Source organism: Vigna umbellata, chromosome 9, assembly GCF_029865625.1.
Source record: "Vigna umbellata cultivar VRB3 chromosome 9, Vumbellata_1.0, whole genome shotgun sequence".
NCBI lineage: Eukaryota > Viridiplantae > Streptophyta > Magnoliopsida > Fabales > Fabaceae > Vigna > Vigna umbellata.
Genome location: NC_142173.1, coordinates 16,345,626 through 16,364,492, shown reverse-complemented (window position 1 = coordinate 16,364,492; position 18,867 = coordinate 16,345,626). Strand labels below are relative to the sequence as shown.

Sequence of the window (18,867 nt, the reverse complement as noted above, 5' to 3'; positions counted from 1 at the left end):
TTAACAAAACATATCTCTCTCTCTCACACACACACACACTAAAAATAAATATTAAAAATTCAGCTGAAAATTTTAATTTATATATGTAATATTTAATAATTTAAACTGACACTAAAATTTGAGTAAGCAATACTAAATTTATTTAAAAACACACATAAACAATCTTACTTTAAATGGTCATTGGTGTAGCTTTTTCTTTCTATTTAGTTCATTAATAAATTATAAAAGAAAAGACATTGAAAATGTTCAAGAAAATTATTTTTTTTTCTATTTAGTATCATTGAATTTTAAAGTGCACAGTCATTGCTGTTTTGAGCATTAATGTTTGGTTCACAATGGTCAAAAAATTAAATTTATGTTGCGTAATCCGAATGCAACGCGGGTGGGAATGGCCATTGGTATTTTATCCGTAAAGGGTGGATTGGGTTGGTTCCCATTACATTCAAAATTTATTTAGATTTTTTTTTTTGGTCCAGCGGGTTTATGATTGCTAGCTGTGTATAAATTTTTTAATAATTTTATTTTATTTAATTTTTAAAAATTTATTTTTAAAATAAATAATATTTATAATTTTATAATTATTAAATATAAACATATTGAAAATAGAAATAATATTGATATAGACTCAAAATAAGAAAAAAAAGTAAATAAGACCATTCCTATGTTCATAGGTTCTACTCTTGTTGGAAGCAGCAAAGGTGCTACAAGACAAAAGCCTACAACACTTGTTCATAGGCGAAATTGTGATGAAGCTCTAAGATGTGAACCATGTTATTGCAGCTGAGATGATTGGTGACCTCGAAGAATCGTGAAGAAGGGTTTTTGAATAGTTTACTAAAATAACCTTCAATATCCAACACGTTCAACACCTTAAAAAAAAAAAAGGTTTATGATCTCGTATTTATATGGAAATCTCAAATGCGTCATAGTTTTTTTTTTTTCGGTTTCAATTGGGTCATATTTTTTGTAAAAATGAGCCAATTTTACCCTAATCGTTAAGTGCTCTCAGACGGCGTTAAGTTTAACTGAGCTATATTTTATATTTTGATGGTGTGGCATTGTTTATTAAAATTGAATGGCTGGTGTGTTTTAAAATTGTTCACATCACACCTCAAATCAACTTCTTCTTCTTCTGTCTTATCACTTTCTCTCTCTCCCATCACTTCCAATGCTCAAAAGCTACAATTTTTTCTTTGTTTTTTCCTCTTCTAGTTCATCTTCCAACTTTTTCAGTCCTTCTCCATTTTCTATCATTTTTCATTATCATCTCCTTCTCTGCATTAAAAATATCTCTCCATTGCTCCATCATTTATTCTTCTCTACTTTAACTACTTTGGACTTTGACTCATCATGGAATTTTAGAATTACAAAAATATCTAATTATGTGTTTAATTAATTTAATTGTAAAGCAGCTGATGCGTGGTGCTTCTACTGACATTAGTTGGGTCAGGATGCAAAATTCATTGAACAAGGCCTCAGGAGATACTTCCAAAATGACCTGAAAAAGATTTACAAAGTTTTATTGACCTAGAATCTGTGGAAAAAAAAATTCACAATGTCTCCATAAAAAAAAGTTGCTGCCAAGAAGTAGCTAATATAGTTTCTGTCGAACTTCTGTTCGTATTTTTCAAAAGCTAATGCACTACTATAGCTAATTATATAGTTTTCTTTCTTCTATATATGATACTCACCTCCATTAGATGGCTAAATTTAGATTCTTTTAATAAATTCTTGAGATATGCTACTACTTTAGCGTCTATAAAATTGCCCTCTGCATTATTCTTATCCTTGCAGCCAAGAAGGAAAGGAATCACATGTAACAACTCTTCATCATCGCCTGCCAAGACCCTAAGCATTGTCTGTCGTTAATTAAAGAAACCCCATTGAGATGAGAGGAATAAAATAGAGAAGCAAAAAGTACAATTAACCATAAGCACATAATGGCATCACAGAAAATGTTTATACCCAAGAGATAATCTAATAAAGTTAAGAATGAATTTAATAATCTCTATAGAGTATGATAAAGTTCTAAAGAAAGCACATCCTAAGAAATTATACTGAGACGAAGGCTATATTTCTAAGAAGTGAACGTTCCTCCAATTCTACCCCCTCGGTTTCAAAAAGATTAGCAATTTCTGAGAAGTATTGGGTAGTTTCAGGGTCAAGTTGCTTCCTACAAAACCTAACGTAAATTGAAAAAAAAATTGATAAGAATAGTTATGAAAGATAATAATGAATTTGAATAAAAAACAAAGAAGTTGGAAGATGAAGTAGAAGAGGAAAAAACAAAGAAAGATTGCAGCGTTGGAAGAGATGTGAGAGAGAGAAAGTGATGAGACAGAAGAAGAAGAAGTTGATTTGAGGTGTGATGTGAACAATTTTAAAACACATCAGCATTTAATTTTAATGAACAATGCTACGCCATCAAAATATAAAATACAGCTTAGCTAAACTTAATGTCGTCTGAGAGCACTCAACGGGTAAAATTGACTCACTTTACAAAAAAAAATATGACCTAATTGAGAACGATGACCCATTTGAGATTCTCATATAAATACGAGGACCATCCGAGGGTTTAAACCAAAAAAACAACAAAAGGATTAGGTTAAAAACTCTTACAACATTATTCTTAAGCATTTTGCATAATTATACTGATAAACTCCAGAAAATAACAGATTATGCAATCCAAACACTTTCAGATTCGATAAAGCATACCAATTTGTTCAATCCGGAATACATATCTACATTGACCAATTCAGTATACTATATTGAATTTCGGATTACATTTCAGATTGCACCATTCGATACAAACTTGTGCTATTTTGAGTTGTTCAATCTAATATACAGTTTCGGATCCGAGAGACTATTTTGGATTGATCAATCCGATATGCACAAGTTCCAGATTCCGTAATCTGAAATACATCTCTGAATTCAGTACTACATTCCAAATTGATTAATTTGTTGGCCAAAAGACAATACCAAATTAGTCAATTCAAAACGTACTATCAGATTCAGGAGATCATTTTGGATTAACCAATATGATACCTATTGATGCATACCAAATTGATCGATTCGGTATAATTTTCCAGATCTAATAGTATATTCTAGATTTTTTAATTTAGTATTGTTTCGACTTCGTACTTTCAGATTGCTTAATCTGATACAAAATCTCATATATGGTGTGGTGCATACCAGATTACCTAATTTAGAATATAATTCAAAATCCAAAACCCAAAACCCGACCACCACCAACAAACACTCCTGTCAGAACCCTACCGAAGAACTAAGAAAGCCATAAAAACAAACTCATACCTCTTCTTGGTTACTAAAACGAAAAAAGTCTTCGATCTTGCTTTATGGTTTCTATCTACAATCTTACATTATGATTTCCTTCTACAGTGGAGAAACATGAAAAAGTAATGAAGAAGCTGAAATGCAATGAGTGAGGTGAAGAGGTGAGAGACGAACGCAACGCTGGAAGCAAAGACAAGAATATTTAATTCTTTTTTATTTTAATAATTTTTCATAAAGACAAATGTGGGATTTCAAATCTTAGGAGAATGAAAAAAATATGGCTGCTAAAATATTCAATCAGTCCCGGCATTGTGACCCTAAGATGTATTAACACATGCAAAATATTACGATATCTTTGATGGTTATCACTAGCAATAATGGCAAGTGGGCAAAGTAATTTTTATCTTAACTTTTTCTAATTTCTGTAACTTTGTATTTTAATATCTGTTTTTTTATATTTTTTTAATCTATTAGTACATGTTTATCGCTGACAACAATATCCAATATTAATTACCTAGCTAGTTACAAGACACATAGTATTGATTGTTATTTCATGTTATTTTGCCTAATGCACATGATGTTAATTAATCTTCATAATTCCAATATAAAAATTAAATCGATACATAGTACATTTTCGGATCTCTAGCATTTAACGAATTATATAGTGTCTTTTTTTCATTTTTCTACTTTCGGTCCGGTCCAATTCATAAACAGGAAAAATCAGAAAATAATAAACAATTTTATAACTAAAAAAAGAAACGTAAAAATAAAGTGATTTTCATGCCGAAACTCAACTCATTAATTTCTATATACTTCCTCTCGCACAAAATTAGATCATCCAGATTCAAACACATCCATGTTACCCCAATCTTCATTGTTAAATAGTTAATTACATCAGGAATATCATTAGTCATAGTTAAATCACATCTAGACCCTACACTGATGTTCAAATTACATAAGCATTTAAATTACATGTATTACCTACATTTCTGCTTTCCCTGAAGATGAACATGAGTGCAAGACTTATAACAGATGAAGCAAATACATCATTTGCTTATACTGATGTTCAAATTACATAAGCACTTAAATTACAGGTACTACCTACATTTCTACTTTCCCTGTAGATGAACGCAAGTTTGTAACAGATGAAGCAAATACATCATTTGCTTTGTTTAGAAGCAACTGTTCGCTGAACAGTTGAAACACCATCTACAAATTTTGTCCGGAAAAGAACATTTGCGTTATTGAACATGCCTTCCTTCAAGGAAACCACAATAAACTGCAAGTAGAAGTAACCAAAAGAAATGAGGTCAGTGGAAATGGGGAAATAGCCACAGGAGAGTGAATTAAAGAAATTTTGTAACATCTGAAATATTTTCAATTGTTTTTTTAGTAAAAAGAAAAAGGTGATAAGAAAAAAAGTCTTCTGAAACTAGATGAATTCTGTAACAAATCTTTCTTTATGAAAAATAAAGTTGACATTAAAAAATCACATGATCATACATGTGAAAAATTATTTTTGATTCTTGGCAATTATTTTTTAGAATTAGAAAGACAAAATTGCAAGAAATCACACGACAATATCAACAATTTTACTCTACCTGAGAGTGTGGAAAATGAGCCTTTATCATTCTCCCTATGTTTTGTGTGTGGCTCAAATCAAGAGCTGCATCAACCTGCAAGAATCAAACAAGAAACATTTGGCCCAACCACACAATCATTGATTGAATTGTATAAAAAAGACAGTTCCCAGTGTAAATGGTAGAGAAATAAGATAATGCCTTTTAATGCATAGAACATAAGACCATCCAGTACAACCCATCGAGACTTAAATTGAAGGTAATAGTAACAGATAATCATCCCATTCTCTCCACTCTATGGTCTCAATTATACATCTTTCGATAATGGGTTTATCTGTAGTAATCTTACTGTAAGGTTTGGCTTGAGAGGAGTGTTAGAATATATGATAATACCATAATCTACAAAATTATCCAATATCTTCAGATTTTTTTAGGAATTAGCTTTCGTCATTTTCTCTTGACATCAGTTCCCATGTTTTCTGATCGTCTCACAATATATTTTCCTAATTAGTGGGATTATGATTAGTAAAGTAAAGGTTAGTGCTCTAGGATGGCACCTCTGAGGTTGACATATCACTACGTTCTAACTGAAACATCATTAACACGGGAAAGGATCAATAGCACTGAATTTTACAGAAAAATACAAACATCTTTTTTTGCTAATATAGGCATGCACAAAATGCATAAAGGAAAAAAAAAAGTTTGTTCAGGATATGTTATGTGCCAAGCATGCATCAACAACTCAGATCCTAAGGTCTTTTGTAGGACCCTATCAGTGTATATATAGAGGCGAACTTATATGATTTCAGTATTTCACTATCATGAATTAATGTAGTCTATTGTAAGTACTGTAACAATAAGATAACTGGCATTCTACAAAAAAAACATACCTCGTCAAGGATGTAAAGTGGAGCGGGTTTGAACAGAAGCAGTGCCAGAATCAGAGAAAGTGCAAGCAGCGATCGCTGACCTCCACTTAATTCAGACAACGACTGCTTCCACACACTTCCAAATGCAACACGAACCTCAAGACCGTCAAGGAAGCTGCATCCTTCTGGAGGTTCTAGTTTAGCCATTGTTCCCGGTAATAGTGTAGAAAAGATAGACCCAAAGTCCCTGGATGAACAAAATAAAAACGTGATACTCAACCAGTGTATTAAATGGATCATTTTGTGGTGAAAATCATTTTGATTTTAACAGATTAGATTACATTTATTTCCTTTGATAGGGATATGACTTCCTTTTATATGGCACCCAAGTTTGTTTATAGCTTTATTTATTCTCCGTCTTGTGATCCTATTTTTAATGCGATGAATGAAAACATCACTATCCAAAATATTTTATACTGGATTGACCCCTTGACTATTTGTCACGACGGATCTGATATCATGTTAACCAACTCAACTATCAAAAAGCTAATATATACAACAAACATAGATAGAGTAGTTCACATTATACTAAAGAATTAATAACTCACTTATTTACTTTGATCCAGGTAACATTTAGTGTCTCCTTCTTCTTCTCATCTAGCTCTTCAATCACCTTCTTGATTTTGGACTTGTCATTCTAGGCCAGAAAAGAAAAGAAGAATAAGCACTTCCACAAGAAGGTTAAAAAATTGTGAAAATAATTTAAAATTCACCTCAATTATATATTTTTTTGACATCAAATCATTGTACTCGTCCTCTGCCTTCTCAAACATTGCCATCACTTTCTTATTCACCCTTTTCTCAAGTCTTAAGCATGTAAAACAATAGCAAACAAAAAGTGTTACTACAGTAAATTAGGACACATAATTTTAGTAAGCACATTAATCCATAATAGTAGAGTTTCAAAGCATCAGACCCAGATTGCTCAGCCTGAAGCTTCTCAAGCTGTTCCCTTGATTTACTTGGATCACAGGAAGAAAAATCATAATCTGTCCCACTTCTACCAAACAATTGTTTTTCAGAAGCAATCCAAGCATGCTTCTCAATTAATTTATCTACTCTGACAGAGCAATCTTTCTGTTCCATCTCCATTCGTTTTACCTGGAATAATAGAATAAAGATATGATTTTTAAGCACACAATTCCAAGTGTTACAGGCAAGAGCTGTTAATATTACCTCATTTTCCATCTTCTTCCTTTCTAGATTACTCTCAGTAATTTTATGTTCAAGTTTTTGTTGCTCTTTAATGATAGCACTGATTTCCTTATCACGTTCTTTCATTTTCAGGCTAACTGATTTCAGCTCTGATTGAACTTGATCCAGGTTATCCCGTACAGCAACAACCTATAGCACATAGGGTTGAGAACACAATCTTGCACTACAGAAACAGATCTAATAAACATAAAAATATAAATACTTACTTTGAAATTTTGCTGCTCTACATCGGAGGTAAGATTGCTTATCAGCGCTCCCAATGATGCTAACTGATTCTCCAGGGATGCTTGCTCCTGGATAACAGCTTCCATTTCCATTACAAGTCTCTCCTTTTCACTATCATGCCCCTAAAAACCAGATAGCAACCAATTAACTTTTAAACTGTAATGATTATTTATGGTGTATTTGATGAGAGAGAATTAGAGGGGGAGGAGACGGAAATTAGTTGGTGTTTGGAGGGGAGAAATATGGTGTAAATAATTGTAAAAATGGTAGGATTAGCTGCACTATTTCTCACCCAGTTCCATTTATTTATCTCTCTCTCCCCTCGTCTCTTTTCCATTTCTCTTCAACTAAACACATTTAACTTTCACTTTATTTTCATCTATTTATACTCCTCTTTTTTATTTCTATCATCTATATTTCTTTCTTCTATGCCACTATTACTTGGTTATATTTATGTAGGTTATAATTAATTCTGAGCGCTGTATTTTTTGAAAATGTATCCGTGTTTTTTCTTCAACAAGCCACAAACCGCATTCCCCACTCTAAACATAAGATCGGGCACAGGATTTCTTTCATTGTAGCTACTAGCTGATTCCACAATCTATATCAATATTGCCTAAGATACTTCTTTATTCATTCAAAATTTGCTCAGGCGGAGATGGGCGGACACTGGCCAAAAACGCATAGATGTCATAGAAATTCGTTTATGGTACTTTCAACAATTACTGAAGGCAGTATTGTCAAATAAGGGAACATATGCAAGCCAATAGAAAAGCATTCTCAAGAGAACGGAATAAGAACGAAAACTACTTTCAATAAATGTTAAATATTAGCTCATGAAAAGCTCTATTACATCTCGGTTATAATGAAAATATCCAGCAGACCATCACAGGTAACCCAACCTTTTTTCCCAACATGATTTTGACTCATTATAACTGGAGTTTTACATGCACAACTAACTATCTTGACCCTCATCATAAGGTTTGTCTTTATTGAGTTGTACTAAATCAGTTAAAGGAATCATATGATTTAAAAAATAATTTTCAAACATACCTTCAGATCTTTTAAAGATGACTGCATTTGAGATTTTATAGATTTTATCTTTTTCTCCAATCCTTTTAGTCTACTTTCTCTGTTTATGTCATGGTCTTTTATTGAATTCTCAAGAGATGAAACAGTTTTGACGCAGTCCTCATACAAAAGTTGCTTGTCCATGATTGTCGATTTTGCTTCATTTAGCTCTTGCTCAATCTTCTTCACTAATTCTCCAAGCTACAAAGAAAAATGAGATGGTGATTGGTGGTGAATAACAGAAAAATATAACTAAAAATCACATGGAACTGCAATGTTTATTCAAAGATCAATTTTAGAGAAAGAAAAAGAAACAAAAACCTTATGATGCTCATTTTGCTCAGCTCTGCTCTGAAACAATGTAAGGTCGTACGACTTCAGTTCTAATTGTGCTTTGAGATCTATAAACTTTTTCTGAAGCGGAAGAAGCTTTGAGATCTGGATATAATGATTAAACGACAAACCAAAGATTTATAAGATTAAAATTATGTGAAAAATCTGAAAAAATGATCTCATTTTCAAAAAATAGCTTAGAGAAAAAAAAATGACTAAGCTTCAAGATTATCAAAAGTAATAAATACCAAAAACAAATGCGTACTAGAAACTATGAAGTAAAAAGAAAATCATAATGTGCTTAGATCCATTCATATAAGCACCACGTTGTTTGCTTGCTAACTCTGTAAACATGGTCAAAATACTACTAATAAGGCTTGGGGAACCATCCTCCCACGATTTTTGGGATTATCTTGGATCAATTCCATTTCTAACAGATGCTAAGCAGAAACAATGTCAAACTAACTAGTATGTATTCTTATCCCCACCAAAATCCTTTTTCCTCTCACCAAAACATTTCTCCTAAAATCTGTGAAGCACGGACATAGTTCTTCAATGACATCAACATGTGTCAAACACTTTGCCGAAGAGTTGAATTACAGAGAGAGAAAACTGTGACTTCCAAGAGTCCAACACAGCATTAAAAGCTGAAAAGTCGGAAACTTGTGTTGTAAGTTTCTATTTCTCCTTTAAACAAAGGATGTGTCTATTTCGCATTTAAGTTTTCTCTTTACCTTGTATTGAGTTTCCACTTCTTTGTTTAAATTTTCTTAGATGAACCTGAGCTATAGAATGTCTTTTTCAATAATGATGATCAATAAGAGGAGGAATGTTTTTAAATGAATTAGATTCTCTTATAACTTTTTGGATTTTAGATTAATTGATTACATCATTTTTTGTCCTAAGCAACAATATGTTCAAATTGTTATAATTGAGTAACTTTTATGATTTTGAATACAAAAATCTCCACTGTCGATTTAAATAATTCATGATGATGCTTGCAGATTATAGGTATCAAAGTGTATGTGCCATGTCTGTGCTTCATAGGTTAAAATTCTTCCATTTCTTGAAATTTTCTTCATGTTGAAATCGAAACTTTACTTATTACGAAACAAAAGGGTCATTTTCTCTTTTCCTACAGCCCACAAACTTTCGATTCCACTGGATAATATTATTGTGTTGGCCCTTTCTAAGTCCAATTCTCCAAGGGTTGGCTCGCTGACCTATTTTAGAAAGTCAGAGTTCCCAACAACATGAAATCTCTTAGTTGGACCACTGTACATAACAAAGCTAATAAACAATATCTAGCAAATACTCACAATAATACCCTATAATATTGTTTCATGGTTGTGTTTTGTGCTCTTCTGGTTGTGAAACATTAACAATTTATTTGTATATTCGACCCTAGCTAGATACTTTTAGTTGAGACGTTTATGATGTCTTGAGGAAAACTGAATCTCTAAAGAGAGCAAGTTATCATATGCTTTTTTTAGACTAGTAAAAGGTGCGAGGTCTTCGGCAACATGCCCCAAAATCAGTGCATAGCGGCTTTACCTAAAGTGAAATGCCTGAACTTTTAAGTCCGAAAACCTAAATTACCATTCCTTTTGAATAAAACAATTTTGTACTTAATTTAAGGTCCTGACCTAGCACTAGTAACCATTTTAGAAGTGATTTTGAATATACATGTGGGGGGTTTAATTAATTAATGCTTTGTTTTTTGATGGTTTCTTTCTAAAGGAGGATTTGTTTGACTCCTGCTTCTTTATTTGTATTTTCCTCTACTCTCGTGATTTTTCTAAGAAAAAATAAACATGGTAATGCCTACTATCATTATATAGATAATCTTCAGTACCCACCATTAATTATAGCAAATAGGTGGCTTTCATTGCAACAAAAGGGAAACCTACCTGCATCTTTACTTCAAGTAATTGACCCCCAACCCAAATAAAGTATAAGCTAATCATTCCTATATTTAAACTTCCAAATTCAGTAGCAGAAAAATAAAACAAAATATCAAAATACAATGTAGAATCGCTTATTACTATGTTTTCAAAGTTTCCATATAATTCTGGAAAAAGGGGGTCTTCGGAGTCTACCTTTGCCTCGATCTCTGACAACCTTCTTTGATGCACTGAAAGTTTTGACTCGGCCTCAGCCAAAGCATGAAGCCGTCCCAAAAGATCACCACTTCCCCTGTTACAACAAATCCGTCACAACATATCCAGAAGTATACTGAATTGCTTAAAATGACATCAGATACACAGATTGAATAAACTAAGTGGCAGCATCAACTACTAGAAACATAACTCCTTTAAGGTTGTCAAAAACTCTATTCTATTATGCTTTACTGATCAGTGTATTATTGAACAGAAAACAATGTGTATTCTGGTATAGGACCATACTTCCTGCTCCCACCAGTCAGAAGACCCCTTGGTTGAAATATATCTCCTTCAAGAGTGACACTTGTTGTGTAAATGTCCCTATTAAATGCCACCTATTAGACATCCAACAAAAATGAAAGGGTGTAAGAGTGAGATGATCATGTGGCAGATTAGAAGAGTATGATTGTAAAAGGCATAACCAATACAAATCATAAATCTAATGCCAATGTAGCTGAACATTAAAAAAGGTCCATCACTAGTTACCTCCTTTGCAGCATCAATGGTTTTGCAAACAAAGGTTGAACCAAATACATATTCCATTGCACTCTAGCAACAAACATAAAATTAAGTTAGAAAATGTGTAGTTTAAAAAAAATGAATCAAAACCTGAGCACCAAATTTCCTAATCACTGATCAAGACACCCGACAAGATAATATGCAGAAACAAAAATAGAAAACATTATTAGAACCTTCAAGTGGTATAGAAAATGCTCAGTAACGATGTAGTGGGTACCACTGCATGATTACAAAAATAAATTGCAATTCAAGGAGCAAACCTTTAATTCTTCTTCATAACCAACCAAAGAAAGGGCCACTTCAGCATTCCCCTTCCCCACCTTAAATGGAAGTGGATCAATTCTTCAGCTTCTAGTGACGAAAAAATAAGTACATAAGTAATTTAAAAAGAAAAAAATTCCAGTGACCAACCAGTCTAACAGCAGCTTGTTGAACTCTTGAGGGAACGGGATGGGATTGTATTTTGTTCAGAGGTATAATTGTCACTCTTCTTCTAAGATTTCCATTTTGTAGTAGCTGCTTCCCAGTATTTTCTGTGTCAACAACAACATTATACAACTTCCCACCAGCTGTAACCTGAAAATGGCAATAACTCAGGGCTTAACCTAAGAATTTTCTTTCATAAATTTAGGTAAAAGTTATCACGATATCCAACCTCTAGGGCAGTCATTGTGGACCTATCCTTTACTTTGATGAGTTTTGCAACAACACCTTTCACCTTTGACCTATCAAAGTTCATGACAGGATCACGGTAAGTAAATTCAACATTAGCCAGGTAAGCTGAAAGATTGCGTATCTCATCCTTCCACTTTTGCACACAGTCCATCTCAGTCGTACGCTCCTATAAGTTATTTTACAAGAGAATTTACTTAAACAAGACTTGTATAAACATTTTTAAATTGGAAAGAAACTAGCAGAAGATAAACCAATCTAACCTTTTGTAAATCCTCCATCTCACCCTCTTTATATGAGAGAGATTCCAACCCAGTTCTTATATTCTCCACATCTTTTTGTCTGGAGTTGAGCTCTTTTACGACAGCATTAGCTTCTTCACGTTTTGACTTTAATTGATTTGTTTTTTCCTTCAGTTCCTTTTCACAATGGCTAATCTTGGCTTTCAGTTGTTTCAATTCTGTCTCAGCACTCCCGACTGCTACCTTTGCATCCCTTAGTTGATCCTCCAAGCACTTCTCCTCATTACCACTGCTTTTGCCGGCTAAAACACCCTGTAAAAATTCGAGCAACAGGATTGTTAAAATGGAATACAGGAATATGTATTACTTGAGGTCTTAAACACCTCTACACTTACATTTATAGAAAACAAAGTAACTAACCACACTCCTTTCCAACTCACTCTTAGTTGGAACACACTTGAACACAACTCACACACAATAACCAATAATTCTAACAAGGATAAAATAAACACCAAGAGAAATCCCACTGATAGACATCCCAGAACCAGACAACTTTAAACCAGTTACCTGGTATTCTTTCTCATGCTCCTCTAGACTATTTGTAAGCTCCTCAACTTTATTTTTCAGACCTGATGCCCCCTCTTCAGCCTTTTTAACAGCAGACGCCTTCTCGTCTACAGATTGCTTCAGCTCTTCAATGTTTTTAACAATCTTAAAACACAAAAGGTTCAAAAACCAAATATTAGCTTCAGAAAATAGAAATATCTCAAAACATTAGTTGAAAGGAATTGGCAACAAAATCTTCAAATTGAGCAAACAGTGAATTCAGAACATCACTGACATACATTTGCTTTGTTGGCTTCTTCACTCCTCAAAGAGTCTTCTTTGTTATTTAATACAGACGTTTCCCTCACAAGATTCTGGGAAAGCGCATCTACCTTCTCTGAGAGAGATTTCATTTCTCCACCCATGCTAGCTTCCTTTTCAGCAGACAACTGAGCTATTTTGGCCTCCATTTCCTTTATTTCCACCTGATTTGTCTTAACAGCATCATCAATCTCAGCTATCTTGCCTTTCACTCCCTCCACCTCCGAAGCAGCATTGTCTTTAATCCTCTCCGCTTGAACATAATCATAAGCAATACAGAACCTTCTCAGCCTATCTAACTCAGCATTTCCATTAGCCCATTGCATGTACTGTGTCTTTTCTTTCCTTAACTTCTCCAGAGCAGGCAGTATTTCCTGATCAAGAAGATTGTTAATCTCGTCAACCTTGCTCTGCTTCTTCTCAAGTGTTTTTAAAGCAGCCTCTTTCTTTGTCTCGTACATTCTCGTCCCCGCAGCTTCCTCAAGCATGGACAATATCTCTGGCGGTTTCATATTTAAAACCTTAGTGATCCGTCCTTGCATTATAAGGAAATGTGGATTATTAACATTTAGCTGCACTGAATGAAAAAGGTTCTGAACTTGACTAGGCTGTGCAAGCTTCCCATTGATCAAATATTTGTTCCTTCCCCCTACCACAATCTGCATTGTACCCCAATACATAACACAATGAACAAAACGATAATGCATACAGTTAATCATTGATAGTTAAAATTTTCTTTTAAAATGGAATTGCCACTCAACCCAAGAACAAGAAAACAACTTGAAACTTAAAAGGTAAACGCAGTGAATCAATACAAGAAGCTTCTAAACTTAAAACCCCAAAAATAGAGATTAATTTTCCATTTTAAATTATAATTTAATCTTTTTTATGTTAATTATTAAACATTAAACCTAAGTTTACTTCAACAAAATATTGTTAAGTTGGTCGTACATAACTTAAGTCATCACTATCATAAAAAAAAAATCAAACAACTATTAAACTGAACCCATAATTCTCTGTCGCCAAATAACATAATGGTAAGTTTGCATAAGAAACAAAAAAAAGGCAGATAATACATTCTCATTTTTATTAATTTAGCTGAAGATAAAAATAATGAAAAAAGAGAAAATTTTATCCTTATCAACAAAAATTCAATTATTTACTTCCATTCTATTATCGCATCATTTCAATTGTCAAAATTCCCTCCATCCCCTCACTTTTCTTCCTCTCAACCTTACAAAGTCTCTAAAAATGGAATTAAGCATAAAACATGAGATAAATAAACCTGAAATGTAGAGACAAAACTAAAAAATTAGGAATTTGAGTTAATGGATTTGGAAAATTAGAACCAGGTCCTGTATTCTAACCAATGTTGTGGAAACCGGTACAGAGTCAATGATCATTTGGTCATCTATTAACCAGTTTACATTAAAAAAGGTTATATATATTTCACATAATTTTATAAGTCTATCATAAATTTAAACATGTTTCTATCATAACAAAGAACTAATATATGTAATAAGAAAAAATTCAACACAATTCAAAACATCATCGTCACAAAGTAGTTAATATTTGTTGAATATAGTCAAAACTATGTATAAGATTAATCTCACTTGGGTTGAATATACACATAGAATACTCTATTTATAATAGAAGAAATATGGGCTAAGCCCAAAATACAAATAAGGAATAATAATATTCTAGTTTAACACTTCTCGATGTATACAAATCGTACGTACCAATCTTGTTACTAATATAATCAATAAAAACTTAGTGAAAATATTTGCTTCTAAACTCAAGTAACACTAAATTGTTAATGATTTGCATAAACAACATATAAGATGAAATATCAACCAAGAAGGCTCTCCTTACAAATCACCGTCAAGGAATACATTGTTTACATGCAGTTGATAAAAAAGGACATTGTTGAAGAACTATCGTTGCTATAGATAAACTAACAAAAGTCATATTTACCATGAAAGAAAAAATATATATGGACAAGTCAAACACACTAGTGACCAAAGAGAGGTCAAAAGAGTCAGCAACGAAATAAGTGATGAAAAGAGAGAAACCCTCAAAATCTAAGATTCTCCAAACAAGGCACTGAAAAGAGGAAAAAGAACAACCTCAATACTTTTAATAGTTGCCTAAAACAAGACGTGCAACCATGGAAAACAGACCAGGAAGAGGAAAAAGAGCGACATTGACCTCTAAATCCTTGTCTAAAATGAGACATGACGCACTACCATGCACGGAAAAAAATGAGACAGATCCACAACTTTGAAAAACGTCGAGAGCACATAAGATTTCTGATGAAGACATCACTGTGGTTGTTTAGCTAAGACAATCAAAACCATTAGGTTGCCAATCAAAACTAGAACTTCGACGGCAGCAATGATAGACTGTAATGCCACAAACAATTGTCAGCGCAACAGGCAAGCGACTACAATTTTTATATAAAAGAACTTAGACTCTAGATATCATGTTGAACATAGGAAAAACTATATATGAAATTATCCAAAATAGAAGTCTTAACAACAACACAAATTCTTCAAAAAAAATATAAAGAACAACAGAACCTTCAAAACTAAAGTCAAAAGCATATATACACACAATTTATAGCAAGAACTCTCCACCCATTTTATAATTCTGTTTATCTAAAAAATAGAAATAAATTATGTTAAAACTAATTCAACTCACTATTTTTTTATGTAACAACCTTTATTAATATTTTCTCTTTACGTAATTATTCACTATTTATTATACAACCATCTTTATTAATATATCTTTTTCTTTAAAGTATATGGAGGCACAAAATATCAATTTCTCATTGCTTTGCTATATATTATAATAAAGATATAATCGCGATACCCGGTTTACCCAATAGGTCCGAATTTCGCAACACTGAGTGTAACTTCAAAGCCATCATTATCCAAAAATAAATAAAAATATTAAGAAATTAACTGCTGAAAATAAAATTTGTTTTACGTTAACTTCCTTTATCCCTTTAATTAAAATATATAAATTTTGAAAAACAGCTACAAATCGTAAAACTAAAGCATCTTCAGCAAATAAACCTGAAAGAGACAAGACCGAGGAGAAAACACATCAAATGAAGCCTGCTAGTGAAGGATTTTAGTAATTTATAATTAATTGCTAAAAAGAAAAAGTAATTTTCTCTTTACTTCCATTATCTCCTATTTTTTTGTCAAGATCCCCAAAAACAGCCTCAATGAGAAATAAAAACACCATTGGCAAATAAACCCAATAGACCATAACTAGAAATACACTAGGTACGACCCATTAGTGAATGATTTGAGTAAAATTATCAGAGTATTTGGCTCAAGCTTTGTAGACTTAAACACAACCAAGTCTACCTAATTTAAGCCTTATTCAATGGTATAATTCCTAAAACATGATTCACCTAACAGTGATTCTATTTCCAGTGACTAGTTTTTATTCATAATGTGATACTCTTCACCAGAAGAAAAAAAAGTTACGTTTTTTAACGGAGAACAGCGGAATTAAAACAAGAATTGGGAACAAGAAGAAGAAGAAATGAGAACCTGTCTTGTTACTGTGATCTCGGGATGGCCTTCGTAACCGAGAGGGCTTCGCGACCGGTCGGAGTTGTCGAAGACGATGGAGACGGTTGCTTTGGTGATTCCGGCCTGACCCTGCTTGTAGACGAGTTCCTGGAGGTTGGAAGCCCTAACCTGCTGCAAATTGGTGATGCCAAGAACGAAGCAGATGGAATCGAGAATGTTTGATTTGCCTGAACCGTTCAAGCCAGTGATGGCGTTGAAGAAGGGGTCGAAGCCCGGAACAACGGTGCGCGTAGCGTATGACTTGAACCCTTCCAAGCAAACCTCCTTGATGTGCATGGCGAAAAGGGTTCGCAGATCGAAACGCGACACGGCGTGTTCGGTTGAAGGAGGAAGAGAGTGAAGAGAACAAAAAATTTGAATTGGAATAATAAAAATGAGTTTTTTTGGGATTTTGCTTTGGTGGGGGCGTTGAAGCTGACAAAGGGAATAGCAAATCAAAGGCGGGAAAATTTAGCGAAATTCAAAATGAGGCTCCATCTCGCTATTCTAGGTTTTATCAACTGATTGTGATAATGAGATGAATTTAATTGTTTATTTATCAATTAACGAATTTAAATTATGGCAAAATATTATTTTTCTTTTCATTTATCTGTTGCGGAAGTTGTTAAACTTGTATATTAAACAATTGATTATACAAAATATGTATATACTTAATTGTTTGTTTTTTATATTTTACTTTTACATTTGTTCTTCGTTGATCCAAACTTCAAGAAGTAAGAAAAGTAAACCTAAATATATTCATAGTATATATCCAAGGTATTGAATTGAGTAAATTATCGCACATAAGTGATTAACATGAGTCTTCCAAAAAATATATATAATAAACATTTTTCTTACATGGTCATGTGTCATTTTTATCAGTGGAAAACTTTTGCTAAAAGGGCTTTCCACAGTGACATTTTAGGAGTGGAGAGTTTTTCTAAAAGTTAAAGTGTCACATGTTAAACTTTCCTTCATCAAGATAGAATTTTTAAGGTTTGATGCATGATAACATTTTGGGGTCTTTGCCTACTTTGGAAACACCTTCATCTATACATAAATGTGTCTCTCTCTTGTAAACTCACTTTGAGAATTATAATGTTATGTTGCCAAAATATTTGTGCAACCATGTCTTGTCTCAAGTCGAGGCTATAACATCATATGGGATATCCTCTATTTACTCTTCCTAAAGTTAGTCCAACCTCTCAATAGAACCATCAAACATCATCCCATCACCATCTCATCACCATTAAAATGCCAGAGGTCATGAGCCTTGCCCTTTTACCACCTTGCTTTTGCACCTTCATCATCATCATAGCATCTCTTCGCGCTTTGTCCCAACCTAGCTTGAGGAGGTTGCTATCATGGGGTGTAGAAGTTTGCATGTGATGATGAAAGGGCTCAAGTTGAATCTTTGTTCAGTTAGGATTGCAACGATGTATTATGATTGTTGATCATAACTCTCTGTGTGTTGGTATATTAACCTATATGGGGCACAAGCTTATGGGAAGCACCTTTTGAGTCTAGGAAGGTTTATCCAAGTCAAGGATGCTTATGGTACTTGGTCATGTATGTTTTAACTTGTGTACTGATTTCAATTGAGATGATGTGCTTGTTTGATTGGAAAGTGATTTGTGATGAGCAATATGGATTGTTTGTAAATTATATGGTATGAGTTTCTATGTTAAATTGTATTGGTAAATTGTCTGAGTATAAAGATGAGATTGAATTGTGTTTTTATTGTTGGGGCCATTGTTTATGGGTTGTTTTAGTATTGTTGTTTGTGGGGTTCAATTGATTTAGCTACGATTGTCATATTTGATATATCGGTGACTATTTTGAACTAAAATAAGCTATTTTAAACTAAGAAAGAACTAAAGTTGCATGGATAGTCAAGTTGGACAACCTATTTAAGTCAAATTGAGAGTTAAAACTCAAATAAAGTGTGAGCCGATATCACAAAATCGTTGTCCGCCGCTTGTAAGACTAAAGTTACTAAGTAAGCTCTAGTGTCCAAAGTGTCGAAAGTAACTTTGAGATCGTTGGACGCTACTTAATCATTAACGTCAAAGGTTTAAGGCATTAAATGATCCCCTGGTCGTGTTGGACACCCACTTCACAATGAGCATGGGGGATCTCGTGTTGGACGCCACCCTGTTTTAAGTTTTAGA

At 33.3% G+C, this 18,867-nt stretch overlaps 1 protein-coding gene across 1 annotated transcript; it reads right to left on the bottom strand.

The window, feature by feature from the left end:
* Positions 1-4,147: 4,147 nt before the first annotated feature.
* Positions 4,148-17,134, bottom strand: LOC148192708 (structural maintenance of chromosomes protein 2-1-like). The gene is made up of 20 exons (XM_088099048.1): positions 16,676-17,134; positions 13,088-13,768; positions 12,810-12,953; positions 12,264-12,554; positions 11,984-12,169; positions 11,740-11,904; positions 11,589-11,648; positions 11,296-11,358; positions 11,053-11,144; positions 10,747-10,843; positions 8,636-8,752; positions 8,297-8,515; positions 7,225-7,365; positions 6,980-7,147; positions 6,720-6,904; positions 6,517-6,610; positions 6,352-6,440; positions 5,765-5,990; positions 4,896-4,970; positions 4,148-4,573 (listed from the first exon to the last, which is right to left on the bottom strand). The coding sequence occupies exons 1-20, from the start codon at positions 16,991-16,993 to the stop codon at positions 4,454-4,456; spliced, it is 3,531 nt and encodes a 1,176-aa protein (XP_087955174.1). The 5' UTR covers positions 16,994-17,134; the 3' UTR covers positions 4,148-4,453.
* Positions 17,135-18,867: the final 1,733 nt, after the last annotated feature.

Coding starts and splice junctions, on each gene's coding strand:
- LOC148192708 (XM_088099048.1), bottom strand. CDS start 16,993: ATGCACATCAAGGAGGTTTGCTTGGAAGGGTTCAAGTCATACGCTACG. Junction 13,769..16,675: donor AGATCACAGTAACAAGACAG/GTTCTCATTTCT, acceptor GGTACAATGCAG/ATTGTGGTAGGGGGAAGGAA. Junction 12,954..13,087: donor AAGAAGCCAACAAAGCAAAT/GTATGTCAGTGA, acceptor TTGTGTTTTAAG/ATTGTTAAAAACATTGAAGA.